The sequence below is a fragment of the Dendrobates tinctorius genome, unplaced genomic scaffold, assembly GCF_039654945.1.
Source record: "Dendrobates tinctorius isolate UK_male_01 unplaced genomic scaffold, ASM3965494v1 ptg000020l, whole genome shotgun sequence".
NCBI lineage: Eukaryota > Metazoa > Chordata > Amphibia > Anura > Dendrobatidae > Dendrobates > Dendrobates tinctorius.
In genome coordinates this window covers 11,235,212-11,254,282 of record NW_027361688.1, presented here as the reverse complement: position 1 = coordinate 11,254,282, position 19,071 = coordinate 11,235,212, and the positions used below count along the sequence as shown (strand labels likewise).

The window sequence follows — 19,071 nt, the reverse complement described above, 5'->3', positions numbered from 1 at the left end:
ACGTGTTTCGCCAAAAAGAAGACCTTCAAGGGCGTCTCTTGCTCTGGAGGACCCATCCTGTCCTGCTTCACACATCCAACCAATCGTTATGAATAAGCATGATGTAACGTTTAGTTTCTCCTGTGGTGGCGCTACAGCAGAACTGAATACTTACTGCCACGTTTGCCCAGGATAAAGCTGATCGCATGGGGGGACACATTGTCATCAGCTTATTATCAGGAGAAAAGTTCTGATGGTCTGAGGCAGAGATACACCGTAGTCAAGACTTTACTACAACAGTAGGAGATAAGTGTCGCCTGAAGGATGTCCCAGTAAGAGGCCAAACATGGGGGGCTGAGGGGCTGAAATACATAAAAGTTGCCCGAGCGTGCCATTTTAAATGGGACCGGCTGCCTGTGTAATTTGTAAGGAGCGGGCATGTTGGAGTTTGTAAAAAACACAAATCATTACTTATCTTGTACTGATTCCAGAGCTGCACTCACTATTCTGCTGGTGCAGTCACTGTGTACATACATTACATTACTGATCCTGAGTTACATCCTGTATTATACTCCAGAGCTGCACTCACTATTCTGCTGGTGCAGTCACTGTGTACATACATTACTTTACCGATCCTGAGTTACATCCTGTATTATACCCCAGAGCTGCACTCACTATTCTGCTGGTGCAGTCATGTACATTACATTACTGATCCTGAGTTACATCCTGTATTATATCCCAGAGCTACACTCACTATTCTGTTGGTGCAGTCACTGTGTACATACATTACATTACTGATTCTGAGTTACCTCCTGTATTATACTCCAGAGCTGCACTCACTATTCTGCTGGTGCAGTCGCTGTGTACATACATTACATTACTGATCCTGAGTTACATCCTGTATTATACCCCAGAGCTGCACTCACTATTCTGTTGGTGCAGTCACTGTGTACATACATTACATTACTGATTCTGAGTTACCTCCTGTATTATACTCCAGAGCTGCACTCACTATTCGGCTGGTGCAGTCACTGTGTACATACATTACATTATTGATCCTGAGTTACATCCTGTATTATACTCCAGAGCTGCACTCACTATTCTGCTGGTGCAGTCACTGTGTACATACATTACATTACTGATCCTGAGTTACATCCTGTATTATACCCCAGAGCTGCACTCACTATTCTGCTGGTGCAGTCATGTACATTACATTACTGATCCTGAGTTACATCCTGTATTATACCCCAGAGGTACACTCACTATTCTGTTGGTGCAGTCACTGTGTACATACATTACATTACTGATTCTGAGTTACCTCCTGTATTATACTCCAGAGCTGCACTCACTATTCTGCTGGTGCAGTCGCTGTGTACATACATTACATTACTGATCCTGAGTTACATCCTGTATTATACCCCAGAGCTGCACTCACTATTCTGCTGGTGCAGTCGCTGTGTACATACATTACATTACTGATCCTGAGTTACACCCTGTATTATACTCCAGAGCTGCACTCACTATTCTGTTGGTGCAGTCGCTGTGTACATACATTACATTACTGATCCTGAGTTACATCCTGTATTATACCCCAGAGCTGCACTCACTATTCTGCTGGTGCAGTCGCTGTGTACATACATTACTGATCCTGAGTTACATCCTGTATTATACCCCAGAGCTGCACTCACTATTCTGTTGGTGCAGTCACTGTGTACATACATTACATTACTGATTCTGAGTTACATCCTGTATTATACCCCAGAGCTGCACTCACTATTCTGCTGGTGCAGTCACTGTGTACATACATTACATTACTGATCCTGAGTTACATCCTGTATTATACTCCAGAGCTGCACTCACTATTCTGCTGGTGCAGTCACTGTGTACATACATTACATTACTGATCCTGAGTTACCTCCTGTATTATACTCCAGAGCTGCACTCACTAGTCTGCTGGTGCAGTCACTGTGTACATACATTACATTACTGATCCTGAGTTACATCCTGTATTATACCCCAGAGCTGCACTCACTATTCTGCTGGTGCAGTCATGTACATTACATTACTGATCCTGAGTTACATCCTGTATTATACCCCAGAGCTACACTCAGTATTCTGTTGGTGCAGTCACTGTGTACATACATTACATTACTGATTCTGAGTTACCTCCTGTATTATACTCCAGAGCTGCACTCACTATTCTGCTGGTGCAGTCGCTGTGTACATACATTACATTACTGATCCTGAGTTACCTCCTGTATTATACTCCAGAGCTGCACTCACTATTCTGTTGGTGCAGTCACTGTGTACATACATTACATTACTGATTCTGAGTTACCTCCTGTATTATACTCCAGAGCTGCACTCACTATTCGGCTGGTGCAGTCACTGTGTACATACATTACATTATTGATCCTGAGTTACATCCTGTATTATACCCCAGAGCTGCACTCACTATTCTGCTGGTGCAGTCACTGTGTACATACATTACATTACTGATCCTGAGTTACATCCTGTATTATACTCCAGAGCTGCACTCACTATTCTGCTGGTGCAGTCACTGTGTACATACATTACATTACTGATCCTGAGTTACCTCCTGTATTATACTCCAGAGCTGCACTCACTAGTCTGCTGGTGCAGTCACTGTGTACATACATTACATTACTGATCCTGAGTTACATCCTGTATTATACCCCAGAGCTGCACTCACTATTCTGCTGGTGCAGTCATGTACATTACATTACTGATCCTGAGTTACATCCTGGATTATACCCCAGAGCTGCACTCACTATTCTGTTGGTGCAGTCACTGTGTACATACATTACATTACTGATTCTGAGTTACCTCCTGTATTATACTCCAGAACTGCACTCACTATTCTGCTGGTGCAGTCGCTGTGTACATACATTACATTACTGATCCTGAGTTACATCCTGTATTATACCCCAGAGCTGCACTCACTATTCTGTTGGTGCAGTCACTGTGTACATACATTACATTACTGATTCTGAGTTACATCCTGTATTATACTCCAGAGCTGCACTCACTATTCTGCTGGTGCAGTCACTGTGTACATACATTACATTACTGATCCTGAGTTACATCCTGTATTATACCCCAGAGCTGCACTCACTATTCTGCTGGTGCAGTCATGTACATTACATTACTGATCCTGAGTTACATCCTGTATTATACCCCAGAGCTACACTCACTATTCTGTTGGTGCAGTCACTGTGTACATACATTACATTACTGATTCTGAGATACCTCCTGTATTATACTCCAGAGCTGCACTCACTATTCTGCTGGTGCAGTCGCTGTGTACATACATTACATTACTGATCCTGAGTTACATCCTGTATTATACCCCAGAGCTGCACTCACTATTCTGCTGGTGCAGTCGCTGTGTACATACATTACATTACTGATCCTGAGTTACACCCTGTATTATACTCCAGAGCTGCACTCACTATTCTGCTGGTGCAGACACTGTGTACATACATTACATTACTGATCCTGAGTTACATCCTGTATTATACCCCAGAGCTGCACTCACTATTCTGCTGGTGCAGTCACTGTGTACATACATAACATTACTGATCCTGAGTTACATCCTGTATTATACTCCAGAGCTGCACTCACTATTCTGCTGGTGCAGTCACTGTGTACATACATTACTGATCCTGAGTTACATCCTGTATCATACCCCAGTGCTGCACTCACTATTCTGCTGGTGCAGTCACTGTGTACATACATTACTGATCCTGAGTTACATCCTGTATTATACCCCAGTGCTACACTCACTATTCTGCTGGTGCAGTCACTGTGTACATACATTACTGATCCTGAGTTACATCCTGTATTATACCCCAGGGCTGCACTCACTATTCTGCTGGTGCAGTCACTGTGTACATACATTACTGATCCTGAGTTACATCCTGTATTATACCCCAGTGCTGCACTCACTATTCTGCTGGTGCAGTCACTGTGTACATACATTACTGATCCTGAGTTACCTCCTGTATTATACTCCAGAGCTGCACTCACTATTCTGCTGGTGCAGTCACTGTGTACATACATTACTGATCCTGAGTTACATCCTGTATTATACCCCAGAGCTGCACTCACTATTCTGCTGGTGCAGTCACTGTGTACATACATTACTGATCCTGAGTTACATCCTGTATACCCCAGTGCTGCACTCACTATTCTGCTGGTGCAGTCACTGTGTACATACATTACTGATCCTGAGTTACCTCCTGTATTATACTCCAGAGCTGCACTCACTATTCTGCTGGTGCAGTCACTGTGTACATACATTACTGATCCTGAGTTGCACCCTGTATTATACCCCAGTGCTGCACTCACTATTCTGCTGGTGCAGTCACTGTGTACATACATAACATTTCTGATACTGAGTTACATCCTGTATTATACTCCAGAGCTGCACTCACTATTCTGCTGGTGCAGTCGCTGTGTACATACATTACATTACTGATCCTGAGTTACATCCTGTATTATATCCCAGAGCTGCACTCACTATTCTGCTGGTGCAGTCACTGTGTACATACATTACATTACTGATCCTGAGTTACATCCTGTATTATACCCCAGAGCTGCACTCACTATTCTGCTGGTGCAGTCACTGTGTACATACATTACATTACTGATCCTGAGTTACATCCTGTATTATATCCCAGAGCTGCACTCACTATTCTGCTGGTGCAGTCACTGTGTACATACATTACATTACTGATCCTGAGTTACATCCTGTATTATACTCCAGAGCTGCACTCACTATTCTGCTGGTGCAGTCACTGTGTACATACATTACATTACTGATCCTGAGTTACATCCTGTATTATATCCCAGAGCTGCACTCACTATTCTGCTGGTGCAGTCACTGTGTACATACATTACATTACTGATCCTGAGTTACATCCTGTATTATATCCCAGAGCTGCACTCACTATTCTGCTGGTGCAGTCACTGTGTACATACATTACATTACTGATCCTGTCTCTTCCCGCTTAGCTTTATATTATCATTGTTCCTTCCTTCTATGGTGGACATATCCCAATCTCTGACTCCTCTTCGATTTGCCAAAGATTGATGTCAATTTTGTAACGTGTTAGCCATTTGGCCGCAGACCTCTCCCTGCGATTGAGCATACAATGGTATAAATCATTCAGGTCAAAAACAGCTGTAGATCGAAATGCTTTTAGGACATGACGTAAGAATGTCCATGTTTATCCCTCATCAACCAGTTGGCTGACATCTTGGTTTCGCCCATGTCATTGTTTATCCTGTTGACTTAATTTGTATCTGAAATTTGGTTTTCAAATGAGGACATTTGGCCGGTTCCGAAAACATGTAATGCGTTTCTTGCTCCTCTGTCTATGTTTCCTTGGCTCCGACATTGGATGAGATTATACAATATTATTATTCACCATGTCTGATGGATGGGGAGAGAGTGAAGATGATGACGCGAATGGCCGCTTGTGTATTTATTTGTCTGGATGAAGAAGAGCTTTTTGTTTATGTAAATTTTTGACTGTGGCGTGTAGACTCCTGCTCCTCTGAAGCTTTGATGGTACCATGAGGATGGAAAAACTATAGCGATCCCGTCAATTGAGGCCTAGGGTAGATATATTGGGTGGAGGGACAGCATTGCACAAGGGAGCTGGTGCCTAAGGGGCCGCATAATTTTACTTTACCAGTAGCAAAAATGGCAGGTGGAGGGTCCTGCTACGGGGTTTGCATTGGGTCCAGAAGCCTCAAGTCACACCTAATGAACAAGCACCCAACAACCACTTATTGTCTGTACACAAGGAGGGACCCAAAGGAACTTTGCTCCATTTCCAAAAAGTAACTTCAAATTAGGTATTTATAGGACAAGGCTTCCAAGATATATTGGGACATAATTAAGGGAGACAGAACAAAAATTGGGTCGTTGGGAGGGTCAAAATCATTTAAAGGAAATTCGCCACACTATCTAATGTGTTGTCTCCATGTTTTAGAGCAAATTGAGCTGAGCAGATGGATATATATTTTTGTGGGAAAATTTTCAGCACAACTAATAATTTATTAATTTCTCAATTTGGGTTTAGGAGTCCGGTGGGCGGTCTTAATGATTAACCACCCACTGGACTCCTAAGCCTAAAATAATCAGAGGTTTCACTGAGTAAACTCCTAAATCTTCTGCCATATACGTATATATCGATCTGCCCAGATCCTCCTGCTGGTGGACGCCCACAGATTGAACTGGTTCATGGGTTCCCTTTAAATGTAATGTTCTGTATGTCAAAAAGGGTGAGAAGATGCCATGGGTGAAGGTCTTTTTCTCAAAATGTGGACGTAATGTACTTGATCAAGAATCCGGAAATTGTTGGGGTGTTAACGATATCAGTGGATTGGCTTTGGTGGTTTGTGGTGGTGTGTCAATGTTACAGTAATTTTTGGGAACTTTTGGGAACTCTGGTGGCTCCAGCTCATGCATCTCTGACGTTATTTCGGACTGTCTCGGTTACATTTCTTAGAAGAGATCTGAAATATTCTCCTTCAGATTTTTGTCATTTTTATGTTTTTCAGAATTTAAGAACGTATTAGAAAATTTACACCAAAAAAAGTCTTATTCATCATTGTGTTTTATTATAAACTCAGAAAAGGGGTCTAATGCTGGGAATGATGATGAATGATGTGTTACGTTTTCCTGCCAAGTCGTCCATACATCGAGCGAGGTGGACATCTGGCAGCATCACACTTCTACGATGAATTTCTGGAATATCCTTACAGGCTCCAGAAAACTATTCTAGAATACTTAACACGAGAAATGATCTGATTTTGGGGAAATTGCGCAACAAAATTGGTGGAAATCTCTATATCTACGTGGACATAATAGAAGCTGTAGTTTCGAAACATCCAGAAAGGCACAGATTGGAAGTCAATTTCCTAGGAGGCTACGGTAGTGGCCGTTGTTCCTTCCATACATAGACACATTGAGATGCCCATACCTTGCAAAACGTTTCTATCCTATGTTGGATTTTTGCCTTTTTTTCCCCTTACACAACCGTTTCCTAGGGGTCTTTCCGGATTCCAGAACATAAAGGAGGATGGGGGGAGAAGTGTGAGGAGTTGGACATTTTCATGGGTGCTGCTGAAGCCTCCAAAAACTTACAGGAAAGTTGCACCTCCCAATGGTTCCTTGCGCGTGATGCCATCAGATGCAGCCCCATTGTTTCCTCACATATTCAGGGGGTTGGTCTGAATAAAGGGGGGCATGGTTATGGGAACAAAAAAAAATTTCCAGACACACTCAAAAATTTTCAGTGGCTAAAACCCCCCCCAAAAATTAAATATCAAGAATTGGCGAGGATGAGACCTTATTGGGTCTAGTACGTTGGATGACTTTGAGATGGAAACTTAGGGGCAAGCAGCTTGTGTGTAGACCCATGGACCATGGACCACTAATATATATATATTTTTTAGTTACTTTATAGTACTATTATCAGATATTATGTATAGAACAATTATTGAAGCACTGTATGTTGGTATTATTTGAGCACAATGCTACAGATTTTACTAAGCAAAGTCAAAAAGACTGTCATCCCAAACATTAATAATGCGAATGTCCTATATGCACGAAATACTTAAATACCCATATACTAAACCAAAATGTGCAGAACCCAGTTGATAAGTAATTATATATGTTCTTCTAATAATAATAATAATAATAATAATAATAACACAAGGAGGAGAACGATGCATTCTCAATGTTCGTTTCGCCAAATGGCTTCTTCTGGGGCTGAAATACTGTACACACACTTTCCAACATTTAAACTGGTAGTATAAAGATGTTTAAGCCATGCCCTTAATTCTGCCTGATAACACACTTTTCCGTGGGGTTTACACAAATCCAATCCTTTTAGGTTCAGGACGGTCCCAAATTGGCCAAGATTGCATCTCGAAAATGAAAGCGTTCCTGGTAGTATAATGTTTTTGCAGATGGTGACAGCACAACTATAGCAGTGCATTAGACTGTTATTTAGGTGCTATCCTGAATGATGGTAATATATCGGTTTAGTGTATGGCAATACCCTATATGGGGGGTGCCAATATTGGTCATTATCCAGTGCAGTACAGGAGTAACAATAAGCATGGAGAGAGTAGGCACAAGTAACACAATGAAGGGAGCGACCATTGATAAGAATGCATGTCTGATGTGCGTTTCGCCAAACAGCTTCATCTGGAGTAGAAGCACTGTACACATACTTTCCAACATTGGAATAGATAGTATAGAGATATTTACCCCATCCTCTCAATCCCTCTATGACCACACACTTGAGTGATCATTACAGAAGCCCCATCCCTTTCTGGTTCAGGGCAGTCCCAAATTTTTCAAGATTTCATCAGAAAAATAAAAGAATTCCTGGTAGTATAATATTTCAGCTGGTGCAGCAACACTGTTGTACTGCATTGCTATTTGGGCACTTTCCTGAAAGATGCTGATATTTCAGCACTATATGGTTTACTGTATGGCAGAACACTATGTGGGGGGGGGAGTGCCAACATATTGTACCGCTCAGGGCATTATCCAATGCCATACAGGAGTAATAAGAAGCATGGCGATAGTAAAAAAAAAAAAAGAAAGGGAACACCCATTAAGAAGAATGCATGTCTGATTAGCGTTTCGCCAAATGGCTTCATCTGGGGCTGAAGCACTGTACATATACTTTCCAACTAGTTTCTTCAATTTTTCATGTTTATGCCATTTCCTCAATTCTGACATGGCCACACACTTTTAAGTGGGGTTTACACAAACACCATCCCTTTCTGGTTCAGGACACTTCCAAAGTGACCAGAATTGCATGCGAAAAACAAAGATATTACTGGTAGTATAACATTTTTTTCCTTTTCTTCCAAGAAACTTCTTTTGTGTTGAGCTGGGAATTGCCGACGTCTGAAACCTTTACTGCTCATTAAATAAATTCCCAGCGTCGGAGTCATTGGAGTAAGGACAACAATATGGTTATAAAACCCGAGCCCAATAACTGAAGGGAGGGGAGTAGGGGGTCTGTCGCTGATATTGCAGCCCTCTCATCATCACCCTTCAGCCACAAAGACTTTCCGTAATGAAATACTCATACAGACCCCGATTCATCATTCGCAAGCTTTTTTTTAAGACACTTTTCTGTCGTTTTATGTGCCAAATTCTGAAAAATTTCACGCGCTTTTGATGAATTTTGTGCAGAGTCAACATTTTTTGGTCTTTAACCTCTTTTTGCAACTTTTTAGGCCAAAAAGTCGCACGTTTCACTAAAAGGTGAGAAAATTGCACCAAAATATCTGGTCCAAATTTGTGCCAATTTTTTTTCGAAAAGTGGCAAATGATGATGCCGGCTAAAACATCTAAAAACCCTAAACTGTAAAATGGGAAAAAATAAATAAAAATAAAAAAAGGTTAGCACATGTAAAATAAGCTTAAAAAAAGACCAAAAGGAAGGAAGAAAATGGCCCAAACATAAAAACAAGGAAAAAACAATAAAAACTCGTCAAAGAACAGGCAAAAATGCATTGATGAATCGGGTCCAGTATGTTTCTGTCATTGATGAAAATGATGAATACTATGTTGTCTGTTGCAGCCGCTGCTGAGGTGAAGGCCGATGTCTGCTGCACCAGCGGGTACGAGTGGGCATCACTCAATCAGGACTGTGCCAGCCTCCCTACTATCTCAGACGCAGACAAACAGTGCAGGTGAGTGAAATACAATTGTATCGTCCACTAAACATTTTAGGGGAATCATAATACTGCAGTGTCCTCCATGTGTCACAGAAAGTGGCAAAAATAATATATGTCCCCTCTGATCATGATAGAAGTAATAAGTTAGGGCCAGAGTTATGGTAAGCTAATGTTAAGACTAGTGTTAGGGCTAGGGTTAGGGCTAAGGTTAGGGCTAGGTTTAGGGCTAGCGTTATCATTAGCTAATGTTACGGCTTGGGTTAGAACTAAGATTAGGGTTAGGGCTAGGGTTAGGGTTAAAGTTATGGTTAGGGTTAAGGCTAAGGTTAGGGCTAGTGTTATGGCTAGGGTTAGGGCTAAGGTTAGGGCTAGGTTTTGGGCTAGAGTTAGTTATCGTTAGCTAATATTAGGGCTAAGGTTATGACTAGGGTTAGGGCTAAGGTTAGGGCTAGGTTTAAGGCTAGAGTTATGGTTCGCTAAGGTTAGGGTTCAAGTTAGGGTTAAGGCTAAGGTTAGGGCTAGTGTTATGGCTAGGGTTAGGGCTAAGGTTAGGGCTAGGTTTTGGGCTAGAGTTAGTTATCGTTAGATAATATTAGGGCTAAGGTTAGGACTAGGGTTAGGGCTAAGGTTAGGGCTAAGTTTAAGGCTAGAGTTATGGTTCACTAAGGTTAGGGTTAAAGATAGGGTTAAGGCTAAGGTTAGGGCTAGTGTTATGGCTAGGGTTAGGGCTAAGGTTAGGGCTAGTGTTATGGCTAGGGTTAGGGCTAAGGTTAGGGCTAGGTTTTGGGCTAGAGTTAGTTATCGTTAGCTAATATTAGGGCAAAGGTTAGGATTAGGGTTAGGACTAAGGTTAGGGCTAGGTTTAAGGCTTGAGTTATGGTTAGCTACGTTTAGGGTTAGGGTTAAGGCTAAGGTTAGGGCTAGTGTTATGGCTAGGGTTAGGGCTAGGGTTATAAAATCTAAAAATGATGTAATAAATTATCTACAAATTAGTATCAGGTCATATCTAACTTTTAAAAAATAGAAAATGCTGAAAGCGTTGGTAAAAAGTCAGGACGGGATCCTCGAGTCTCCGCTCACTTGTAATTTTTTGACAGCAACCTGCTGAGAGAGCTGTCAAACAAGTGATATATATTACAGTTTTACACTCTTCCTTTCTAATCCGAGCTAGGTTTAGGCCTAGGGTTTAGACTAGGTTTAGATTTATGCTAGGTTTAGGGTATGTGCGCACATTGCAGATTTTGATGCGGATCCGCAGCGTTTTTTGCCGTGCGGATTTGCATCAAATCTGCAGTGTAGTGCGCAGGGAGTGTTAGTCTATGGTAAATTAAGAATCGCTGTGCACATGCTGCAGAAAAATCCGTGCAGATTCGCAGCGGCTTTTTTCCCGCAGCATGTCAATTCTTTTTGCGGATCCGCAGCAGCGTTTTCCAGTGTCTCTCTCTCTCCTCCACAACCATGAGGAAGAAAATGTACAAATCCAAAATCATCACAACAGAAACGCATTACAATCCGCAGGAAATCCGCATCAATTCCGATTGAAATCAGCAAGCGGTTTCTGCCAAGAGATACGGATTTTGTGCAGAAAATTCTGCAGACTAATCTGCAACGTGTGCACATACCCTTAGGGTTATGCTAGAAAAAAAGAGTTATAATAGGGTTATGTTAGGGTAAAGGTTACAATAGGCTTAGGGCTAAGGTTAGGGTTGAACTAGGATAAGAGTTAGCCTAGGGTTAGGCTAGAGTTAGGGCTAGGATAAGAGACTAGGATTAGGGATATAGTAGGGTTAGGGCAAGGGTAAGAGTTAGACTACAGTTAGAGTTATTCTAGGGTAAAGGATAAAATAGGGTTAGTGTTATGCTAGGGTTAGAGCTAGGTTTAGAGATAGGGCTAGGGTTAAATTTTACTTCAGGGTTAGGGTCATGATAGGGTTGGGGCTAGTGTAAGAGTTAGACTAGAGTTAGGGTTTAGGTTATGCTAGGGTTAGGGCTAGGGTTATTGTAGGGCTGCAGCTAATGACAGGCAAGAGATAGGGTTAGGGTAATGCTAGGGTAAAGGTTACAGTAGGGTTAGGGTAATGCTAGGGTAAAGGATACAGTAGGGTTAGGGTAATGCTAGGGTAAAGGTTGCAGTAGGGTTAGCGTAATGCTAGGGTAAAGGTTACAGTAGGGTTAGGATAATGCTAGGTTAAAGGTTGCAGTAGGGTTAGCGTAATGCTAGGGTAAAGGTTACAGTAGGGTTAGCATATTGCTAGGGTAAAGGTTACAGTAGGGTTAGGGTAATGCTAGGGTAAAGGTTGCAGTAGGGTTAGCGTAATGCTGGGGTAAAGGTTACAGTATGGTTAGGGTAATGCTAGGGTAAAGGTTACAGTAGAGTTAGGGTAATGCTAGGGTAAAGGTTACAGTAGGGTTAGTGTAATGCTAGGGTAAAGGTTACAGTAGGGTTAGGGTAATGCTACGTTAAAGGTTGCAGTAGGGTTAGCGTAATACTAGGGTAAAGGTTACAGTAGGGTTAGGGTAATGCTAGGTTAAAGGTTGCAGTAGGGTTAGGGTAATGCTAGGGTAAAGGTTACAGTAGGGTTAGGGTAATGCTAGGGTAAAGGTTACAGTAGGGTTAGGGTAATGCTAGGGTAAAGGTTACAGTAGGGTTAGAGTAATGCTAGGGTAAAGGTTACAGTAGGGTTAGGGTAATGGTTGCAGCAGGGTTAGGGTAATGCTAGGGTAAAGGTTACAGTAGGGTTAGGGTAATACTGGGGTAAAGGTTACAGTAGGGTTAGGGTAATGCTAGGGTAAAGGTTACAGTAGGGTTAGGGTAATGCTAGGGTAAAGGTTACAGTAGGGTTAGGGTAATGCTAGGGTAAAGGTTGCAGTAGGGTTAGCGTAATGCTGGGGTAAAGGTTACAGTAGGGTTAGGGTAATGCTAGGGTAAAGGTTACAGTAGGGTTAGGGTAATGCTAGGGTAAAGATTACAGTAGGGTTAGGGTCATGCTAAGGTAAAGGTTACAGTAGGGTTAGGGTAATGCTAGGGTAAAGATTACAGTAGGGTTAGGGTAATGCTAGGGTAAAGATTACAGTAGGGTTAGGGTAATGCTAGGGTAAAGGTTACAGTAGGGTTAGGGTAATGCTGTGGTAAAGGTTACAGTAGCGTTAGGGTAATGCTAGGGTAAAGATTACAGTAGCGTTAGGGTAATGCTAGGGTAAAGGTTACAGTAGGGTTAGGGTAATGCTAGGGTAAAGGTTACAGTAGGGTTAGGGTAATGCTAGGGTAAAGGTTACAGTAGGGTTAGGGTAATGCTAGGGTAAAGGTTACAGTAGGGTTAGGGTAATGCTAGGGTAAAGGTTACAGTAGGGTTAGGGTAATGCTAGGGTAAAGGTTACAGTAGGGTTAGGGTAATGCTAGGGTAAAGGTTACAGTAGGGTTAGGGTAATGCTAGGGTAAAGGTTACAGTAGGGTTAGGGTAATGCTAGGGTAAAGGTAACAGTAGGGTTAGGGTAATGCTACGTTAAAGGTTGCAGTAGGGTTTGCGTAATACTAGGGTAAAGGTTACAGTAGGGTTAGGGTAATGCTAGGTTAAAGGTTGCAGTAGGGTTAGGGTAATGCTAGGGTAAAGGTTACAGTAGGGTTAGGGTAATGCTAGGGTAAAGGTTACAGTAGGGTTAGGGTAATGCTAGGGTAAAGGTTACAGTAGGGTTAGAGTAATGCTAGGGTAAAGGTTACAGTAGGGTTAGGGTAATGGTTGCAGCAGGGTTAGGGTAATGCTAGGGTAAAGGTTACAGTAGGGTTAGGGTAATACTGGGGTAAAGGTTACAGTAGGGTTAGGGTAATGCTAGGGTAAAGGTTACAGTAGGGTTAGGGTAATGCTAGGGTAAAGGTTACAGTAGGGTTAGGGTAATGCTAGGGTAAAGGTTGCAGTAGGGTTAGCGTAATACTGGGGTAAAGGTTACAGTAGGGTTAGGGTAATGCTAGGGTAAAGGTTACAGTAGGGTTAGGGTAATGCTAGGGTAAAGATTACAGTAGGGTTAGGGTCATGCTAAGGTAAAGGTTACAGTAGGGTTAGGGTAATGCTAGGGTAAAGATTACAGTAGGGTTAGGGTAATGCTAGGGTAAAGATTACAGTAGGGTTAGGGTAATGCTAGGGTAAAGGTTACAGTAGGGTTAGGGTAATGCTGTGGTAAAGGTTACAGTAGCGTTAGGGTAATGCTAGGGTAAAGATTACAGTAGGGTTAGGGTAATGCTAGGGTAAAGGTTACAGTAGGGTTAGGGTAATGCTGTGGTAAAGGTTACAGTAGCGTTAGGGTAATGCTAGGGTAAAGATTACAGTAGGGTTAGGGTAATGCTAGGGTAAAGGTTACAGTAGGGTTAGGGTAATGCTAGGGTAAAGGTAACAGTAGGGTTAGGGTAATGCTACGTTAAAGGTTGCAGTAGGGTTTGCGTAATACTAGGGTAAAGGTTACAGTAGGGTTAGGGTAATGCTAGGTTAAAGGTTGCAGTAGGGTTAGGGTAATGCTAGGGTAAAGGTTACAGTAGGGTTAGGGTAATGCTAGGGTAAAGGTTACAGTAGGGTTAGGGTAATGCTAGGGTAAAGGTTACAGTAGGGTTAGAGTAATGCTAGGGTAAAGGTTACAGTAGGGTTAGGGTAATGGTTGCAGCAGGGTTAGGGTAATGCTAGGGTAAAGGTTACAGTAGGGTTAGGGTAATACTGGGGTAAAGGTTACAGTAGGGTTAGGGTAATGCTAGGGTAAAGGTTACAGTAGGGTTAGGGTAATGCTAGGGTAAAGGTTACAGTAGGGTTAGGGTAATGCTAGGGTAAAGGTTGCAGTAGGGTTAGCGTAACGCTGGGGTAAAGGTTACAGTAGGGTTAGGGTAATGCTAGGGTAAAGGTTACAGTAGGGTTAGGGTAATGCTAGGGTAAAGATTACAGTAGGGTTAGGGTCATGCTAAGGTAAAGGTTACAGTAGGGTTAGGGTAATGCTAGGGTAAAGATTACAGTAGGGTTAGGGTAATGCTAGGGTAAAGATTACAGTAGGGTTAGGGTAATGCTAGGGTAAAGGTTACAGTAGGGTTAGGGTAATGCTGGGGTAAAGGTTACAGTAGCGTTAGGGTAATGCTAGGGTAAAGATTACAGTAGGGTTAGGGTAATGCTAGGGTAAAGGTTACAGTAGGGTTAGGGTAATGCTAGGGTAAAGGTTACAGTAGGGTTAGGGTAATGCTAGGGTAAAGGTTACAGTAGGGTTAGGGTAATGCTAGGGTAAAGGTTACAGTAGGGTTAGGGTAATGCTAGGGTAAAGGTTACAGTAGGGTTAGGGTAATGCTAGGGTAAAGGTTACAGTAGGGTTAGGGTAATGCTAGGGTAAAGGTTACAGTAGGGTTAGGGTAATGCTAGGGTAAAGGTTACAGTAGGGTTAGGGTAATGCTGGGGTAAAGGTTACAGTAGGGTTAGGGTAATGCTAGGGTAAAGGTTACAGTAGGGTTAGGGTAATGCTAGGATAAAGGTTACAGTAGGGTTAGGGTAATGCTGGGGTAAAGGTTACAGTAGGGTTAGGGTAATGCTAGGGTAAAGGTTACAGTAGGGTTAGGGTAATGCTAGGGTAAAGGTTACAGTAGGGTTAGGGTAATGCTAGGGTAAAGGTTACAGTAGGGTTAGGGTAATGCTAGGGTAAAGGTTACAGTAGGGTTAGGGTAATGCTAGGGTAAAGGTTACAGTAGGGTTAGGGTAATGCTAGGGTAAAGGTTACAGTAGGGTTAGGGTAATGCTAGGGTAAAGGTTACAGTAGGGTTAGGGGTTAGGGTCATGCTAAGGTTAGGGCTAGTGTAAGAGTTTGACTAGGGTTAGGGCTAGTGTTATAAATTAATGACCAAAAAACATAATGAGATGATGTAATAAATTGTCTACAAATATATCTCAGGCCACATCCAACTTTTCAAAAACATAAAATGCTGAAACCGTTGCAGCTCGTGCATTTTGAAATACAATCCTAGTAAATAGAGGCCAAAAAAGTGAGGGGTTTAAGTAACACAACCCGTAATCAGTCAGTTTTTCCCATGTATGGGGTCATATTGACAGACACTAGAACTTACAGATCCCTATTTTTCCAGTGGTGATGTACGCATTCCTTAATAAGTCAAAATAAAATATATCTATGGACATCTCCTTTATGATCCTTGCAAAAAAAAAAAAATAAACCAGCTCCCTCCCTTCTGTGGCTTTGATTGGTATTGCAACTCATTCACTTATATTAGCTGCAATACCAGACATAGCCACCGAATATAAGTGGCGCTGTTTAAAATAGAAAAATAAAGAAAATCCTTCTTAAAAAAAAAAGATTGAAATAAAACTAATAATGTACTGCCAGAAGCAAAAAATAATAACTGGAGAAGAGGATTTGAAAGAAATAGTGAGAGCTTGAACGATGAATGTATCCTGAGCGCTCACAGGCAATTCCTTCTCTGCTTAATCCTCCCCCAGCGTTCTTTACTTTAGGCGGTGCAGATGTAGGGTTAGACAGAATACAACTTTTACAAATCCTCTCAGTCGCAGTCTGATATCTGTTGGCTCGGGGGCTCCCTGGCGCTTCATAAAAGGAATCTTTCTAGGCCTTTGGCTAAACACAAGGAAACGGCGAAACGTCTCAGAGGAGTGAATTAGGAAGTCCTCTTCTCTTTGAAAAGTTCACTCCTGGGAGACGACGTCAGAGACTTGAAAGAGGAACCACATGTGAGCGCTGCTCTGGAGCTGGAGCGGGGCGGGGGGAGCATCTGATGTCCAGATACTGCTCTCTGCACATAAACGGGGGCGAAACATGAAGCTCCTGGGCCCCAAGGCAAAATCTGTGGATCCTGTGCTATCTACTTTATATAGAGTTGTGTGAAAAAGTGTTCACCCCCTTCCTGATTTCCTGGTTTTTTTACACTGAAATGTTTCAGATCACCAAACATACATATATTAGACAAGTAATCACACAATGCAGGTCTTTATTATTAAGGGAAAAAGAAATCCAAACCTACAGGGCCCTGTGTAAAAAAAAAAAAAGTGATTGCCCCCTTTAAAACATAAATTAACTGTAGTTTATCACATTTTTGGGAAGCTGAGTTCAAATTCCCTACCCACACCCAGGCCTGATTACGGCCACACTTCAATCAAGAAATCACTTAAATAGGACCTGCCTGACAAAGTGAAGTAGACCAAAAGATCCTCAAAAGCTAGACATCGTGCCGCGATCCAAAGAAATTTTGGAACAAATAAGAAGCAAAGTAACAGATCTATCAGTCTGGAAAAGGTTATGAAGAAATTTCTAAAGCTTTGGGACTCCAACGAGACACAGTGAGAGCCGTTACCCGCAAATGGTGATAACATGAAACAGTAGTGAACCTTCCCAGGAGTGGCCAGCCAACCAAAATCATCCCAAGAGTGCAGCGCCGCCTCATCCAAGAGGCCACAAAAGATCCCACAACAAAATCCAAAGAAATGCAGGCCTCACTTGCATCAGTTAAGGTCAGTGTTCATGACTCCACCATGAGAATATAAAGGCTCGTCTCAGTTTTGCCAGAAAACATCTTGATGATTCCCAAAACTTTTGGGAGAATACTCTGTGGACTGATGAGACAAAAGTTGAACTTTTTGGAAGGTGTATGTCCCATTACATCTGGTGTAGAAGTAACACAGCACTTCGGAAAAGGAACATCATACCAACAGTAAAATATGGTGGTAGTAGTGTGATGGTCTGGGGCTGTTTTGCTGCTTCAGGACCTGTGAATGATGGATCTTGTGTTATCTACTGTATGTAAAGGTGTTATCATGCATTACAATCCTGTCTGTGATGATAATGAGACTGATGAAAAGTCATCTGTACAGAACAAAAAAAATAAATTATTATTAGGCACGGTGGCCAGTGCAGAAATTCTAACATTTCAATTTTTTTTTTAAATACAGATAGTGATATAAAAAATGTAAACACATTATACAAAATTAGAAAAATAGATGCGTTTAACATAAAATCCCGATTTAAATAATTTTTGATGTTCTTGATATGTTTGTCCACTAGATCAACAACATTGCTTCTTTCTAGAAACAGCGCCACTCCTGTCTGTGAGTGTGTTTAGGCTGCAGTACCACATACAACCTGTAGACAGGTGTGGCGCTGTTCCTGTAAGAAAGCTTCCATGAGGAATTACATCGACTTTTTTTCATGAAATATCTGATGTTGTTTCGTCTTATTGTTTTCCTAGATTAATCCAGGAGCAATGCTGCCTCAATCAGCTGGAGGACTTGCACTGTACGACCGGCATCAACATCGCCAACGAGAAAAACTCTTGTGATGCGAGTGAGCAGGAGAAGGCGTCCAGCTGTGAAGCCAGGTTTGTGCAGGTGAGCGGAGATCAGCTGGGACTAGTGATCCTACAACAAGTGGGAGAACTAGCGAAACAATGCATTGTCATGGGGGTGTGTGGGCACAAGAGCGCCCCATTTCTGGGATCAGTCGGACCCCAGAAATAAGGAATTTATCCCCAATCTGTGGGTTAGAGAATAACTTCAAACTGGATGAAAACATATTAGGACACACATTTTCATTACCGCCCCCTAGTGGATACCTATTATTATTACTGCCCCCTAGTGGATACCTATTATTATTACTGCCCCCTAGTGGATACCTATTTTTATTGCCGCCCCCTAGTGGATACCCATTTATATTACCGTCCCCTAGTGGATACCCATTTTTATTACCACCCCCTAGTGGATACCCATTTTTATTACTGCCCCCTAGTGGATACCCATTTTTATTACCGCCCCCTAGTGGATACCCATTTTTATTACCGTCCCCTAGTGGATACCCATTTTTATTACCACCCCCTAGTGGATACCCATTTTTATTACTGCCCCCTAGTGGATACCCATTTTTATTACCGTCCCCTAGTGGATACCCATTTTTATTACCGCCCCCTAGTGGATATCATTTTTATTACTGCCCCCTAGTGGATACCCATTTTTATTACCGCCCCCTAGTGGATACCTATTTTTATTACCGCCCTCTAGTGGATACCCATGTTTATTACCGCCCCCTAGTGGATACCCATTTTTATTACCGCCCCCTAGTGGATACCCATTTCTATTACCGCCCCCTAGTGGATACCCATTTTTATTACCGCCCCCTAGTGGATACCCATTTTTATTACCGCCCCCTAGTGGATACCCATTTTTATTACCGCCCCCTAGTGGATACCCATTTTTATTACCGTCCCCTAGTGGATACCCATTTTTATTACCACCCCCTAGTGGATATCCATTTTTATTACCGCCCCCTAGTTGATACCCATTTTTATTACCGCCCCCTAGTGGATACCCATTTTTATTA

General features: G+C 42.2%; 1 protein-coding gene across 2 annotated transcripts in view; it reads left to right on the top strand.

Annotated features, from left to right (window-relative positions):
- The window catches only part of FBLN1 (fibulin 1), a 73,759-nt gene that overhangs the window by 20,094 nt on the left and 34,594 nt on the right, over positions 1-19,071 (top strand). For both annotated transcript variants that reach the window (XM_073567660.1, XM_073567661.1), the window contains exons 2-3: positions 9,624-9,735; positions 17,948-18,086. In XM_073567660.1, the coding sequence (XP_073423761.1) occupies positions 9,624-9,735; positions 17,948-18,086 (251 nt within the window). The remainder of the gene's footprint in view (positions 1-9,623; positions 9,736-17,947; positions 18,087-19,071) is intronic.